The following is a 17,711-nucleotide window of genomic DNA, read 5'->3' on the forward strand; positions in this document are numbered from 1 at the left end:
CATCAGATATTGGCCTCATTCCGGATATTATGTCACAACATAAGAACCATAAGGTTCAGGTGCAAATAAACTGATCCTCAATTGGCAATCCCCAGTCACTGAATCCCATACGTGGCAAGATTTCTTACTGAAAAAATGCGGTGGAGGGGGTGGGGGGAACGGGGGGAAAAGGTGGTGGAATTTGTAAAAAGAGGGAGCTGCAAGGTCTGGAAAAAGCAGATCTTTTCGTTTCTTGCCAAATTTCTCGCCAACCTTTCCCATTCCTTGAACCTATTAATTCTTTCCTGTAATGGCTCATATAAAGAGCTCCATCTCCCAAATGGCCATAATGCATGTCTAAGCCAGGGGAGTACATCCTGGCCAGCTATTTAACTGCTTGGAGCATCCCGTGGCCCAACTCAGGTGAAATCCACAAACATGCAGTTCCAGCCTGGATATTAAACAGGAGAGTGAACCCTGGGTGATTTTGCTGTCCAAAAACAAGGGTCATTGTAGCACTCTTGGCACCATTCAGTTTGCTGGGCCCGGGCCAGGATTTTTTCTTATTGTCCATTCACAGGGTGTGGGCATCACTGGCAAGGCCAGTATTTATTGCCCATCCCTAATTGCTCAAGAGAAGGTGGTATAGGTACACCCACTGTGCTGTTAGGAAGGGAGTTCCAGGACTCCGACCCAGCGACAGTGAAAGGATGATGATATAGTTCCAAGTCAGGATGCTGTGCAATTTGGTGGGGGACTTGCATGTCGTGATGTTCCCATACATCTGCTGACTTTGTTATTCTAGGTGGTAAGAGTTGTAGGTTTGAAAGGTCTTATATTGTGTATTATAGATGGTCAACACTGCTGCCACTGTGCGTCGCTGGCGGAGGGACTAAGGACAGACTTTTCAGGTCATCGGGCGAGCGTGGTGGGTGGGCCCAGGAGCAGCCGGAAACGGCCCGCCGCCCGCAAGCAGCCTCCAACCGTGATTTCACCCTGGCTGGCTGTTAATTGGCCAGCGCTGCCAGGGTGGGGGCGGGAGGAGGGCGAGCGTTGATGTCAATGTGGGTGCAGGGGAGCACAGGATGAAAGCTGCCTCAGGAAGCTGAAGAATTTAAAACCATCAAATAAAGATTTTAAAATGCAGGAAAAAATGTCCACACATTGGACTCACTCACCTAAACATATAAAAAAATCTGCCCAAACATTTAAATTTTCTGAAATTAATATTGGAAACCTCATGCTGCCCTTGGATGAGGTTTCCTCAAAAACAGGACATAAAATTCTGCCTTAAATGTTTAAGGTGATGTATTTAGTGCCAATCAGGCAGGTTGCTTTATTCTGGATGGTGCTGACCTCTGAGCATTGTTGGAGCTGCACTCATCCAGGCAAGTGGAGGGTATTATATTACACTACTGACTTGTGCCTTGTAAAGGGGGAAAAGGTTTTGGAGAGTCGGAGGCGAATTACATAACACAGAATTCCCAGCCTCTGATCTGCTCTTTGGATAACTGCAAGGACTGAGGGTCCTCTATCACTATCTTCTGGATCCCCATATTTGCCTTTCTTACAGTCACACCCTCCTGTGCCTGACCACAAACCAAATCTAAAGTATGCCCAAAAGGGTCTGACCGCCTCCTAGAACAAAGCGTCCAGGTAACTTTCCCCCTCCCTGATGCATCACAGTATCCAAAGTTCAAAATCACCTAGTCGAAGTTCCTTGAGCTGCAGATACTTACTGAAGATGTGATTGCCATGGATCACAAAAGTGCCCAGCACTTCCTGCATGCTACAGCTGCAACACAGCACCTGCCCTGCCATCTTTATTTTATTTAACTAATTAGGTTTCAAGTTTAGAATGTCACAGATAGAGTTTAACTAGTTACGCTATAAATTTGATATAATATTTATTTCTCCCCAGTATTGGTTTAAGCTACTGCCCAAGAAAAACTGTTTGCACTGGTGGAACGATCGAGAACGAGAGGGCACAGATTTGAGGTATCTGGCAAAAGAAGCAATGGAGACATGAGGAGAAACGCTTTCACACAGAAAGTGGTTAAGCTCTGGATTCACTGCCTGAGAGAGAGTGCGGTGGAGGCAGGTTCAATTGAGGCAATCAAGAGGGAATAGGATTATTATCTGAAAATGAAGAAGTGCAGGGTTACAGGGAGGAGGCAGGGGAATGGCACTAGGTGCATTGATCATTTGGAGAGCTGATACAGACACAACAGTCTGAATGGTCTCATGTTGTGCTGTAACAAATCTGTGATTAAGTTAAGAGGGGAAAAAAACTTAAGACTCATCAATCATCTACCTGCATACCTAATTAATATCTTCGAGCTTCAGCTCTTGGGTCTCACTGTTTCCAGCTCCTTCTCTAGGGCCATTCCTCTTAGTAAAGGCCAGAACAGCACCTCCTCCCTCACTGCACCAAATTCCCTCACTTACCAAATTTCTAGATTTAAGCACTCAGTCTCCAGCTATCACCTTTGCGTGACTTACTGATTATATATTTGCTAAACCTCCTGTACTTATACTAGTTCAAAGGACCAGTTCAAACTAGTTACCTAATTAACTAACTGCAGCTGCCTCTAACAGTGAGCTTGTTTAACACTGACTAAGACTGAAAAAAAAATTTAATGTTACAATTAAACTAAATGCTAATTGCAAACTTGACTAGGTTTTTAGAAAGAGATCAACCCTTAAAACTCCTTCATTTACCAAATTCCCAGATCTAATACTCAGCCTTGCAGCACTCTGTCTCCATCTGCCACCTTTTTGTGTGACTTGGTAAATGAATCCAGCTTTCTTTTAAGAATAAATTCAATTCAAAAAATTATTTGGGTCAGATGGCTGTAGGTTTGCACCTCACATCAGGATTTCAACACATTGTACTGCACGTAGCGCATACAACTGCTAGCCTGTTCTGGGGGGTGTAAAGCCTTAATAGAAACTTAGTATGGTTGGAACTTCGAAAAAACAAAGAATGGACCAAAATGCCTCAATCGTCTGAAATAATCTTGTATAGGTGCTAGACCTAAACTAAAATAAATACAACACTTTCTCATTCTAATTTTAATTATTTCACCCCCGTTTCAGCATTAGTTTATGGAGCTAAGCATATAGGGTGTACCACAGGGAGAACAGCGTCCACTTGTCAAAGGACAATGAGAATAGACACAAATCTCCTGAGCTGATTAATCAACAGTGACTACAGCCTTGCCTTTATTGAGTGCCTTAGAAATTGTAGGAATAAAAAATTAAAATAGCCTGCCTGTGCTTAAAGTTGACAAGGCACAAGGACTGGATGAGATGCAAACTAGGATGCTGAAGGAAGCGAGAGTGGAAATTATGGAGGCACTGACCATAATTTTCCAATCTTCCTTTGACTTAGGGGTGGTGCCAGAGGACTGGAAAATTGCAAATATTACACCCTTGTTCAAGAAAGGGTGTAAAGATGAGCCTAGCAACTACAGGCCTGTCAGTTTAAGCTCAGTGATGTGGGGAAGCTTTTAGAAATGATAATTTGGGACAAAATTAATAGTCACTTGGGCAAATGTGAGTTACTTAAGGAAAGCCAGCAAGGATTTGTTCAGGACAAATCATGTTTAACTAACTTGCTTGAGTTTTTTGATGAGGTAACAGAGAGGGTTGATGAGGGTAATACTGTTGATGTGGTGTACATGGACTTCTAAAAGGCATTCGATAAAAGTGCCACACAACAGACTTGTGGGCAAAGTTAGAGCTCATGGAATAAAAGGGACAGTAGTAACATAGGTATGAACTTGACTGAGTGACAGGAAACAAAGAATAATGATGAATGGTTGTTTCTCGGACTGCAGAAAGATTTATAATGGAGTTTCCCAGGGATCAGTGTTAGGACCCTTGCTCTTCCTGATATACATTAATGACCTAGACTTTGGTGTACAGGGCACAATTTCAAAAATTACAGATGATACAAGGCTTGGTAGTATTGTGGACTATAGGAGGCTAGTGTACAACTTCAAAAGGACTTGGACAGATTGGTGAAATGGGCAGACAAGTGGCAGGTGAAATTTAATGCTGAGAAGTGTGAAGTGATTCATTGTGGTAGGAAGAATGTAGAGCGACAATATAAAATAAACAATTCTAAAGTGGTGCAGGAGCAGAGGCACCTGGGTGTATATGGTGTATATGTGCATAAATCATTGAAAGTGGCAGGATAGGTTGAGAGCACGATGAATAAAGTATATAGCATCCTAGGCTTTATCATCAGGGTCATAGAGTATAAAAACAATAAAGCTGTGTAAAACCTATATAAAGCACTGGTTCAGCCTCATCTGGAATATTGCATCCAATTCTGGGCACCACGCTTTATGAAGAAGGTGAAGGTATAAGAGAGGCTGTGGGACAGATTCATAAGAATGATGAAGAACTTCAGTTACACAGATAGACTGGAGAAGTTGGGACTGTTTTCCTTGGAGAAGGTTGGGAGAAGATTTGATAGAGGTGTTCAAAACCATGAGGCGTCTGGGCAGAATAGATAGAGAGAAACTGCTCCCATTGGTGGAAGGTGATCATGAACCAGAGGGCACAGATTTAAGGTATTTGGCAAAAGAAGCAATGGCAACATGAGGAAAAGCTTTTTCACGCAGCGTGATTAGGATCTGGAATGCATTGCCTGAGATTGTGGTGGAGGCAGGGTCAATTGAGGCTTTCAAAAGGGAATTTGATCATTATCCGGAAAGGAAAAAAATTGCAGGGCCAAGCAGAAAAGGCAGGGGAGTGCACTATGTGAACTGCTCCTTCAGAGGGCCAGCACAGACATGACAGGCTGAATGGCCTCCTTCTGTGCTGTAACCATTCTATGATTCCAAGAGCAGATAAGGACTTGTGCCTGCAGTGAATAAGCGATCTGTGGCTGCACATCAGTCCTTTTGTATTGCAAATAAATAAAACAAATAAAACCTCTCTTCAAAATGTAGAAAAATAATTTGTCCTTATCCACAACAGTAATCCCACCTCAAAAAAGTTCAAACAGAAAATTTTTTATCCGATTATCATAATCTAACATCTGAGCATTTTGCACTTCATGTAACATGGAGGACTGATCTTGTATTTGAAAAGAAAAACTGAAGACAAAATATTTATGGAAAAAAGGCTTCCGTTAATGAGCATTTATCTCACATTAGAAGGTCATGGGACAAACTTTCAAGTCAGTGAATTCTTTGTACTATTCTATGTATAGGAATTTACCTTCCATCATTTACTCGGGTCTCTTAACACTTTTATTGAACTCACATTGATTTATGTAAAGTGAAAATTTATTCAACAGACTTTGAAGCATATTAGAACTACAAAACAACCTGATCAAAGCATGACAATTTAAATATGTGAAATTTTCAATTACTCTATGTTAAGAGATTGGCCGTTGTTTGTAGTTAACATACTTTGATGCACGTTTTGACACACAAAGTTGGGAAAATAGAGAATTATCAATATGGGGAGTTTTCCACCAATACAGCGAGCAATGTAATATAAATGTGCTAAAGAAGGTTTGAGTCCTCTGGTTGGTGATGTAAAGCTGCAACACTAGGTGTCCTCAGCAAGTTATATAAAAATGCAGCTCTCTCTAATGACAGGAAATTCACATTACTGCAATTCAACATCCTCCACATGTCACGTAGTATTTTAATATTGAAAAGAGTCCTAGATCTTGGTTGTGCGGAATTAAACATGGAATTGTCATCCCATGTTATAATGTTCACGGTTTTGTATGTATTGTGTGTTTATGATTGAGGAAAGGAAGTTGGGAGATAATGAAATTCAATGGCTTTGGACTACTTGAATTGCGTTTTTGGAATTCAGGCAGAAAATTAATATAGCATTTTTGCATCACAGCACATTTCCTTTGGAGAGAGAACTAAAACTCATATTTCCAGCAACAACTACATTTTGGCCAACATTCAAAAGCTGGTAAAGTTGAAGCAATATTTAGGACACCTTTTTCCCACAGACTATCTAGAGAATTCTTGGAATCACTAAATATCAGCATTAGTTTGATACAATGTAATCAAAGATGATAGCTTCTCTTCTGGGCTTCCTGAAAAAAAGTTGATTTTCCATGAGACTGGATGAGTCTATAAGATCACCTCTCGAGCATCAATGATAAAATTCTTTGACATCCAAAGAATATTGTTCCACATGTAGCCATCGGACAAAATTGAGCAGATTGGGGCTATTTTGTCTGAGCTGAGAGAAAGCCTGATGGAGGCCTTAAAAATTATAAAGATGTCTGATAGGGTGGATATGGAAACAAAAATATAAGATATAAATACAGAAAATGCTGGGAAAGCTCAGCAAGTCTGGCAGCATCTGTGGAGAGAGAAACAGAGTTAACGTTTTGAGTCCTTATGACTCTTCTTCAGAGCGGACTTGAAACGTTAACTCTGTTTCTCTCTCCACAGATGCTGCCAGACCTGCTGAGTTTTTCCAGCATTTTCTGTTTTTATTTCAGGTTTCCAGCATCCACAGTATTTTGCTTTTATCTAAGTGCAAAAATATAAGATAGCTACTTATCAAACAAATAAAGAATTTAGAAAGAATGAATATACATAGTGTGATGAGAACGTGGAGCTCACAACATGGAGTGGTTGATATCATTGACACACTTAATGGGAGATTTGATCCATACACAAGGACGATAGGAATTGAAGGATATGGGCAGGGGATAGGAAGAGATCACTAAAGTGGGAAGAGGATCATGTGGAGTAGAAATATCAGTGTAGACTGGTTGGCCCGTAAGGCCTGTTTCTGTGCTGTAAACTTTATGCAATTCTATGTAACGTATCACATTTTTAAACTGGGGCTGGAAGCATGTCACTTGCAATGTCAACCAGGGGCTTAATGCCAGGATCTCTACCTGAAAAAAAGTTCAAGTATTGAACTAATTTCAAGATTGCAATAATTCATAGTCGCTGTTGTTAGTTTGGAGAAACTCTACCTGAACAAATTTATAAAGAAAATTACAATGAAAAGTGATCAAAAGACACTTAAAGCTAATTTGAAAATAAAAATGGAATTTGAGTATTGCTGAAAAGAGAAATGCTGTCACAGCTTTTCATCTTGGACTCATTATGACAGATTTGCAAGAATACCAAATCTCAAAGGGAACAAACATTTATATTGCATGAGTAAAGGGTGCTGATTGGTTGGTAAGTGGGCTCTAATTGGTAGAGGCGTTGCCATGGAGAATGCTCTGGAGAAATAGTTATCCCCCAAATTCTATAGTTTATATAATTAGTGCACTCAAAATAATTATATAATTAATATAATTAGTGCACTCAAAGGTTTCCAGCAAATTAAGTCTTCAAACTATGAGTTTGATGTCATCTACAAGAAAGGCAAGAAGGATTTCGCTCCTGAAATTGCACCGCTCTGTGAAGTACTGGAATTTTTTCCTAATATCAATAAAATGTGTCCACTGAGAATAACCAAGTTTGAGCATCATTGAAGCTACTCATTATCACTGGAGTTCGGCACTTTAACTGATGGACAAGAATTAACTATGTTTTAAAATGTTGAACTATCTTATGAATTGGATTTGTATTAAATATTGTTTGCCCAGACTGCCAGAGTGAGGTGTTTTACTTCCATAAATGCAGTAGAAATACCACACAAACCTGGGGTTCTACCATTCAAGAAGCATTTTGCTCAAACTGATGAATAGGTTTGTGATAATGAAGTAGAAAAGATTATAATTTCAGGACCATGTAGTAAATTTATTTTACTGAAAAAAAATGGGAACACAAAACAGCCTTTCTGATATTTTTTAAATTCTTTCACGGGATGTAGGCATTGCTGGCTAGGCCAGCATTTAAAATCCCTTCTTCTCCTAGCAACAGGAAAATATGCTAAAAAAAGGACATTTACACTTGGATTTTGCTACTGCCAACATTCAGAGTCAATCTAACATTTTTCCATTTCCCATACTGTCATCCTTCACCTTCATCTGAGAAAGGTTGTCAATAGAGTGCCCAGTAGGGCCCCAAGCTCACTAAGACATGGATAGAGACAGCCATAACTCACTTCATATTGGGCACTTACAGTGACATACATACCATCAGCCTGGGGTTCAATGGAATTTAGTCTTCAAACATGAAATACTGGTGGTTAAGTATGCTACCAAATGAATTATATATAATTTTGTAAAAATACTAACATTAAATTGAGATTGATTCCTGATAATCACTTTTTCTTCTCGAATATTCACAATGATTTGGGCACACTAATTAGACTCTTGTATTTGCACTTAGAAGTGCAATGGAATCAGTATATGCACGCTCTCAGAATTGGGTACCTCACTTCACAATAACTTCCTTCAATGATTCTCTGAGTAAATGACCGCATACTGAATTCAAACCGTTTATGGTCATTTCTTTGGCCTGGTAAACATATAACTGCACTACAAGAAATGACCATGACACAACAAATGTTTGTTCTAGTTGTCTTCCTTTATGCAGCCAAGGAAAGTGGTTTAATTGCTTTGAAACTGATCCAGTTGTGCCTGGTCTCTGCTCTGTTCAGCAGGCCACATCAACAGAAACTTTCCCAATGATTATGCACATTGCAACACGACCCCCAACAGACAGAAGACTGTATCAGATGCATTGTGGCAATCTCCAAGTGAGTCACATTAAAAGAGTCCTCTGTATGGTGCAGTTCATTACTGGCAATTAAAGTCAGTTAAAACAAACAGAGAAGCCACATTTTCAAAGATGATGCACTGACCAAACAGGTTATTCCTGGTCTGGCATAGCGGTGAATACTTTCAGGAAGCTCCATTGACCTAGTTCTCCAACTGAGACAGAACAGAATTATTTATACTGTTCCCTGAGAGGAAGATAAATGGAAAATGTCCGTATTCAGTAGGGAAGTGATGAATTCCTATTGCTCTTGCGATGTTTTACGTTTAACTTTTTAATGCCTCAGATTGACCTTCAAAGCCTGAGACAGTGATGAATGGTCATTTGCTGTTTGTTCCTTGTAGCACTCTAATGTTTATGGATACATAATTCGCAGTGTGAAGTGAACAGTTATCACATTCGAACAATGTAGATATCTGATGAGTACTCACCACACCCCAAATATCTACATGGCTTTTCACACATCCAAAGTTTTTAAGATAACCTTGAGGATGTGAATTCATCCAACATAGCCAACTACTCCACAAAAATTAAACTAACCCCACCCAAATTCTGTGATTCTTTCTTTCAGGATCCCTGTGCACATTTTACTATGCACCTAACATTCATTAGCCTTGGCCAATGCTGATGATGGGTCATGGTTTTAGACCTACAATGCCTACATTGCTGAGTTCTAGATCAGACACATCACCATTGGCAAAGCAAGGCACAAGGGACTGAGGAAACAATGATGGAGAGTTTCACCAGGCCAATCTCATATACCTCTTAGCAGCCAGTGGGGAATAGCATTGGTAAAGATAAGGAGTAGGTCATTTATAAAATATTTGTTCATAGTCTGGGATAGGAGCTAAATGGTGAACAAAATAATTTGTGGATAGAGAGGTTCATTTTCTCACAATAGCAAAAGATATTTCATCTTCAAAATTTCTACTGTCAGAAATTTCTGGCTTAAACATCAGGTATTCTTCTGCAAAGCAAGGCTTTTCCCTTAGTGCTGTTCAAGGTGATGGTAATCTGGAAGTCTGCAGTCCATTTTCTGTAGTGCTATCTGTAAATCTTTTCTTTGCTGGTTTTAAGTGTCTTTGAAAAATGAGCTTACAAGGGTTTAACTTAGTCCCTAGTCACAGCAAGTTCACAAAACAACTCAGACTATAATTTCCAATTAAATTTACATTATATTGTCTGACTCAATCGGGTTGTCACTGGACTAGTTGTTGTAGAAGCTGGAAATGTTACCACGATGCAACAGAGATTGCTATTCAATTAATAAGGTTAATGTATAGATGTACTCATACAAAGCTTCAAATCTATGCTATACTTGAATTTAGAGTGCTTTAGTGAGCCACATCTACTTTGTTTTTATATTCCACTCAACTCAATAGGCGTCATTCCCCTCAATAAGCAGACAAAAAGCCTGGACACATGATGGGCCAAATGGCCTCCTTTTGTTCTGTAAATCTTTCTATGTTTCTAAGAAGTTACAACAGCAGAATCTTCAGGTAGAATCTTACAAAGAACATATTACTCAAACCCTCAGAAGTAGTGTTTGATGAAATGGTATCAGCTCTGGTAGTGCCATCACAGCTGTAAACACCGGCAACTTTTCAAAGTTAACCAGACAGCACAATGGACAATGAAGCATTCGACTAGAGCTTCTAGCTTATTCACATTCATATTATTTCTTCAGTATATAACTGCGCATCATAGTTCAGTGATCATGGCACAGACATATTATGTGTTCTTCATAACAATCACATACTTTGCCTAATATTACAACCACCTGAACTAACTGTGATTACTTTCTTAGTGAAATGTTTCATTCTTTTGTCACATTGTAAATATTTGTTAGGTTGGATCCAGAGTAGAAATTCTAGAAGAATGGACTAAAGGAATAAATTTATCTCATATGGTGATTAACAGTAAATACTGGATTTAAGTGCTTACCAAGACAGTTATGGCCATCATGTGCTAATTTGAAACCATCATAACACGTGCAGCGGTAATTTCCTGGGATATTTATGCACTCGTGGACACAGCCTCCATTGTACTCATTGTCACATTCATCAATATCTGGAAGACAATTAATCTGAGTTTAAGTCAACCAAAAACATAAAGGAAATTAATTTAACTCAAGCAGGGGCAACATAGGAAGACTTCTTATTCTCTTGGTTGGTGCTTATTAATTTCTTTCACTTTCTATCTTTTCCATTTCATTTATCTCATGTCGCTTGTCATCATTTGCCCATTTATCATTTGTGGTGTTCATTAAAGGACTAAAAAATTGCATCTACACCACAGCCAATCAACTGTATCCCATCATTGTGAGTTGTCCTCCAATCGTCATGCGTAAAACTAATGAAAGTCCTCATTAGTGACTATGGGAGCCAGACAACTGGATTCTGCACTAGATTCGATATTTGCATCAACTATACAGATCATTCTATTAAGAAATTTCCACTTCAACGAAAGGCAAATATCTTAGCACAGACTAGCAATTGATAGGACTTGTATATAGAAAGTACAAGAAGTACATGAGAAGGCTGAACAGGAACATATTTTGTTACTTATCTATAAATCAGTGGAATTTCATCAAATGTAACTGGTTTCAGTCAGCAAATTAATGTCATATAATTTGACAAATGGAAATGAATACACACAGAAGAAAGATTGGCATTTGTCATGATTTGCTAATTTCAGAACACTGATTAAGCTCAATTAGTGTTTCAGATACACAGTAATGCAAATCTTATACTCAACAGCATTTTCAAATGTGTTACTGAGCTTCATAATATGCTTAAAGGATTCTCGCGCTGACACTTTGCAGGGTCAACCAAAACTAAAGGTAGAAACATATACACGTTCCAATCCTCTGGCGAACGGGAAGTTCAAGGCCATTGTAGCTATAATTTGACATTCCTTTCTCATTATAGATTGGTACCTTTGGGTCAGTAGTGCACACGTCCAAGCAATAGGTTCTCTACTAAAATCCTTAAATTATCAGTTGTAAAACAATGTAAATAGCATCTCATCACAAGGAAAATCAGCTCAGGTGCCGCTCCAAAATAATAAATAGCAGAAATCAAGGCATCTATTATTGCTAATTGACAGTATTATCGTTCAAGAGATTCAATGTTATGACCATCTGTTTTAAAAAATTTTTTTTGCAAAATTATTCTTCATTCATAAAATATCTGACACAACATTACAAAACATTTCAAAATGGCCATAGCAAAGAGCGCAATAATATTCAAGTTTTCCACATAGATCATGTAGCACCCTGAGGTGATTCAGTACACTCAAAGGAACAGTATAGACATTTCAAAACTGTCATAACAGACACAGTCAGAAAGTGCAATGGTATTTAAGTTGTCTACATGGATCATGTTGCACTCTGAGGTGCTTCAATACAATTGTGATACATGTAATATTCACTGCATACATTCAATGTGAGCCATACAGCCCAAGGGGGTCTATACAATTCCCAACCCCTCGGTGCACTATGGCTGAAAGGTCTTAGACAGCGATCTTTCCCCATTGTGCCTCTGAGATGGCTGCCCCAAGCTTTAGTGTGTCCCTTAGCACGTAGTCCTGGGCCTTGGAATGTGGCAGTCTGCAACACTCGGTCAGGGACAACTCTTTTTTATTCATTCATGGGATGTGGGCGTCGCTGGCTGGGCCAGCATTTAATGCCCATCCCTAATGGCCCCTGAGAAGTTCATGATTACATTCCCGTCACAGTTGAAATAACTATCCTGAATACTATTTACAAAATAATCCCATCATTTACAGAAGGTATGGGAAAATATTCATGTATAACATTTGTGAAGCAGTGGTTAATAATTTAGAAGCACTTGAAACAGTAATTCAAACATAACTGCAAGGGAAATGATGAGTGGGTTAATATGGCGACTTTGTCTTTGAAGTACAATGCTTCTTACTGTTTTAGATTTATCAACATCAACAATGAATTCTCCCATGACAGCACCTTAATAAAGCTTCCAAATGTCAAAATATTTGGCTTGCCACATGTTGATATTGGAGAATTTACAAATCTGGAAACAACATCTATTTCAATTAAAAATATGGAGACAGTTAAAAAGCAGAAAAGAGCCAATAATCAGAAAACAGCAAATTACTGAATAGAAGCTTGCTTCAACATGGACCACAATTTTGAAAAAAAATGATAGCTTTGTGTACAATGACGTAGGTACATGAAATATCAGTATTATTCACTCATTTTTCAGAAAGCTATGGTACTGTGGTCACATAATTCAGGCTGAAAGTTTCTATTCCAACTATTTCCAGTTGACATGTCATCATATGACAAACACTTTCTCCACAATCTTGGTTTTGGCTAATCCCAGTATAGGAAGTGCGCACAACAGGAATGTGTAAACTTCTAGCAGGGCTATAGCCTGACATGAATTTTCCTAATAATATTAATTGGCATCAATGTAAGACAAAAAGAAAGCAAATTCGAAAAACTTATTTCATTAAATGATACCATGTTGTGAACTTTTTAAATGTTAGCTCATGATTACACTACCTTCACATTGTTTGCCATCTCCTGTGTACCCAGACTTGCAGATGCATTTGTATGACTTGGGGGTGTTCTGACAGATAGCATCAATATGACAATTATCTGTTCCTTCAACACATTCATCAACATCTGAAACAACAAAAATGAGATGTTAGAAAAGGATCATTACTATGTAGTCTGTTAACCATAATAATTTACTGTAGAATGTGAAAAATCCACTAGTCTTGGATCTAGTACTGCTTTGTCAGCACACAGACAGTTTTCCTATCTGCCTGCCATCTGATACATAACAGTCTAAGGCATGAAAAAACTTAATGTAATCTGGCAGTAAGTAGTTTATTCAAGGTTTCTTTTTTGCTAAATTCGCTCGGTAAAATGAATATTTTTCACATTAGGCAGCTGTGATTTGATTCTGTACAAAGAAATTCTTCTCCCTTTAATATCATTACAGGGAGGAAGACCCAAGGGCCAAATCCAACACCCCAATCCCGTACCTGATGACAACAGCGTTTGCATGGGATTAAAATAGAGGCAGCGCCCTCACTACAGTCACGCCTGCTGTCAGTTTAATTAGCATGTTTTGATAGTGTGCCCTCATCAACAGGATCATAGGATCCTATGACATAAATAGGACTTGGGCATGAATTTAATATGCAGTTGTACAACCAACGACCAGCGCTGAGATTGTCAAAAAAATCTGGAGTTAGGCAGGAGCAGGCCCAGAATTGGGCCAAGAAGGTAACTTTACAACTTTTTTTTTTAAACGGTTTCCTTGGGGCTCTGGATAAATGGAGAATGTCAGGACTTCTCTGCCCTGGACTATGCACTACTCCCCCTGACCATGATCAGTGCCAGAACCTTAGGAGTTCCCAGAACTGCCCAGAACTGTCCCAGTAGGTCGCAAACAATAGCCAGCCAAAATCCTGCTCCTGTCCACCAGCCAGGTATTGATTCCCGCCAACATCAAGTGGGTGGTTCACTTAGGATATGGAAACAACATGTAGGAATTAAAATGGCTTAACAGTCACCCCTCCACCTCCATGCCAAACTTATGAGTTAAAATCAGGGGTTCATTTGCCTACTTGAGTAAAATAAGCCTCTGTCATCTCAAATGTAATAGTTATAGTTTTGTTTAGTGTAATGTACTTTTAAGAATAATACATGTTAAGGAAGATCACATGATCTGTAGTAACCAATAGAAGAGTAGCACAGACTACCTCAGCATTCAGTAAGAGATGGAGTTTGAGTTGAAAGCACACGTGTAACTGCTGCTGAGTATATTGCAAATAACCGTAATGTTTCCACCCAAGAAGTGTCTGTGGATCAACTCTATCACTAATAGCACAACTCGGCCACCCTACAATAAGCTGGCGATGAGGATAAAATAGGGTTGAATAGAAGAAATCAAGTTAAAAGGAAAGAAAGATATACTGACAAGGTATGCTGTCGCTTTAGGTTAAAGAAGAAACGGGCCCCAATCCTAATGGCTGAGAAATCTCCCAGAGCACCCCGACATTGAAAGAATAGTACCGGGATTGCAGGATGTCTGAGTGAGAGTCCACAGGACGGGTGAATAAAGCATTGGGAATGGGAGAGAATCTGCACTTGCATTGTGAAATAGGAGGCAGCCCTGCAGGCTCAGTAGGTTAAAGAATCTGGCACACAGCTTGCAAGTTAAAAAAAAAAAGCAGCAATCAGAGCAGAAAGCAGCGCTGCCATTTCAAACTTAAACAAGAAAAAACCCCGATTGGACCACGAGGCTGCTGGGTCTCCCGAAGTGAGGGACATCCAACATCAAAAGAAAACACTGCAGACTCACCCAGAAAAGTGGGGAGGAAATCACTGCTGTGTGTTTTTTTTCCAAACAGGAGCGAAGTTTCACGGGGTTGGAAGAGAGAGCGGCCCACAATCGCAAGAGATCCCATCAAAACTCAAAAAGTGCGGCACAGAAAAGCCAACAGCTGCAGAGGCAGCCCGAGTGGCTACGGACAGAAAATTAGAAGAGACCCCAGAGAGGGGGCAACTCTGCCAAAGGGAACAAGAGACCCCAGGGAGAGGGCAACTCTGCCAAGGGCAACAGGAGACCCCAGAGGGAGGGCAACAAGAAATTAAACAATTGAAAGAAATATTGATTGTCCTTCAAGATCAAATGCACAAGGGGAATGCATAACCATTCAGCAACAAGAAGAAATGAGGCCATCTCAAACAGTAGAATGGAAGCACAACAGAAAAAATGCGAAGAGGGTTCAGGGGAAGCCCTGGTAATCAGAGAGGGCTCAGGGGAAGCCCTGGTAATTGGAGAGAGCTTAGGGGAAGCCCTGGTAATCGGAGAGGGCTCAGGGGAAGCCCTGGTAATCGGAGAGGGCTCAGGGGAAGCCCTGGTAATCGGAGAGGGCTCAGGGGAAGTCCTGGTAATCGGAGAGGGCTCTGGGAAAGCACTGGTAAACAAAGAGTGCTCAGGGGAAGCTCTGATAATTGGAGAGGGCTCAGGGGAAGCACTGGTAATCGGAGAGGGCTCAGGGGAAGCCCTGGTAAATGGAGAGGGCTCACCAGGAAGCCCTGGGAGTCGTATATAGCTGGATACAGCCAGGAGACAGGAATTGGGATAAATTCCAAGACAGTGCCAGCTCAGTGAAGCTAGCTGTCTAGCAAAGAGCTGAAGAATCAGCTGAATGAAGCCAAAGAGGCTTTGGAAGCAAAAGTCACAGAATTTCCCAAGAAGCAGACAGATGATGAAATTTTGGGAGACTCAGCCACTGAGCTCAGACAAGTTGAGCTTGCATCTAAGAGAAGTTTGGCCAATAGTGAAGTCAAAAAGAAGGCCGAGATTTAAGTCTGCGCTAGAAAAAATAAAAGTGCACATTCCAAGCGAGGGAGGTAATCTATTTGGGTCACCGAGTAGATTCACAGGGCCTCCACCCAGTTGAGGAGAAAGTGAGAGCCATAAGAGAGGGACCTGCACCAAAGAATGCCTCAGAGCTCAAATCATTCCTAGGAATTATTATGGGTGGTTCTTATCCAATTTGTCTACAGTGCTGGCCCCCCTGCATTTTCTACTCGAAAAGGACCAACGTTGGTCTTGGAAGGCGCCCCAGAAATAAGCTTTCACAAAGGCGAAACAATTGTTGCGCTCGTCCAATCTATTAGTGCATTAAGACCAGACGAAAGAATTGGTGCTGACATGTGACGCATCTCCCTACGGAGTGCGTGCAGTGCTCTCTCATTGGATGGATGACAGCACAGAACAGCCAATAGGTTACGTACCAAGAACGCTCACCACAGCGGAAAAGGGATACTTGCAGACAGAAAAAGATGGCCTGTCCATCATCTTTGGTGTCAAGAAATTTCGCCAGTGCGTTAAAATTGTTTCAGACCACAAACCATTGCTAAGATTGTTTAGTGAGAACAAGGCTACACCATCCATTGCCTCAGCAAGAATACAACAATGGGCTTTAGTTCTGGCAGCATACGAATACACTTTTGTACACAGGCCTGGCAATCAAATCGCAAATGCCCTTAGTCGTTTGCCTTTACAAGAAAATGATGAGCACGTCCCAATTCTACAGGAACTTGTTTTACTGTTAAATTTCTTAGATTCCTCGCTGGTATGTGCTCAACAGATCAGAGACTGGACAAGTCGAGACCTAATCCTATCTCAAGTATGAGAACAAGTGCTACATGGTTGCTCACAGGAGCCCGTACCTGATTAAGTGAAATGGTACTTCAACAGAAGACATAAAATAACCAGCCAGGATGGCATCTTATTGTGGGGAGCACAAGTGATAGTTCTTCCAAAGAGAAGGGAGCCACTTTTAATTGAATTACACAGTGCCCATCCAGGAATTTCCCGAATGAAGACCATAGCACGCAACTAGCTATGGTGGCTTGGGATGGATGATGAAATAGAGAGTTTAGTAAAGCACTGTGTGCAATGTCAGCAATTCCAAAAGTTGCCAGTGACAACTCCATTACACCCATTGGAGTGGCCAGGTAGATCCTGGGTGCGGTTACACATTGACTACATTGGCCCTTTTCTGGGAAAAAAGTTTCTGCTCATTGTTGACACCCATTCAAAATGGTTGGACTTATACGAGGTGAAGTCACCAGCATCAGCCGCTACAATTGAGAAACTATGTCAGAGTTTTGCCATTCATGGGCTACCAGGAGTAGTCATTGCCGATAACAGCACAGCATTTACGAGTGCTGAGCTTCAACGGTTTTTCAGCCTCAACGGTCACTCGTGAAAACTGCACCGTACCACCCTTCCTCAAATGGACTGGCCGACAGGGCGGTTCAAACGTTCAAGGCAGGCATGAGAAAGCTAACTGACTGAGGATACAGAACTACAAGTGCCCATTGAAGCACCTCATACTTACGCAACTCTGAAAAAGAAGGTTCCGGACAAAGTTGTGGAGCTTCAATGTTCCACATGTACCAGGAAACCACCTGAAAGACTGAACTTGTAAATTCCTTACCTAGTGTAAATATTATGCTGTCTTGAAAAATAT

At 40.4% G+C, this 17,711-nt stretch overlaps 1 protein-coding gene across 1 annotated transcript in view; it reads right to left on the bottom strand.

The window, feature by feature from the left end:
* Positions 1–17,711, bottom strand: part of LOC144683582 (signal peptide, CUB and EGF-like domain-containing protein 3) — a 421,925-nt gene that overhangs the window by 300,917 nt on the left and 103,297 nt on the right. The window contains exons 2-3 of the mRNA XM_078546743.1: positions 13,210–13,332; positions 10,608–10,733 (exon numbers count right to left, since the gene is read on the bottom strand). Of these exons, the coding sequence (XP_078402869.1) occupies positions 10,608–10,733; positions 13,210–13,332 (249 nt within the window). The remainder of the gene's footprint in view (positions 1–10,607; positions 10,734–13,209; positions 13,333–17,711) is intronic.

This window comes from Cetorhinus maximus, chromosome 8, assembly GCF_964194155.1.
Source record: "Cetorhinus maximus chromosome 8, sCetMax3.hap1.1, whole genome shotgun sequence".
Taxonomy (NCBI): Eukaryota; Metazoa; Chordata; class Chondrichthyes; order Lamniformes; family Cetorhinidae; genus Cetorhinus; species Cetorhinus maximus.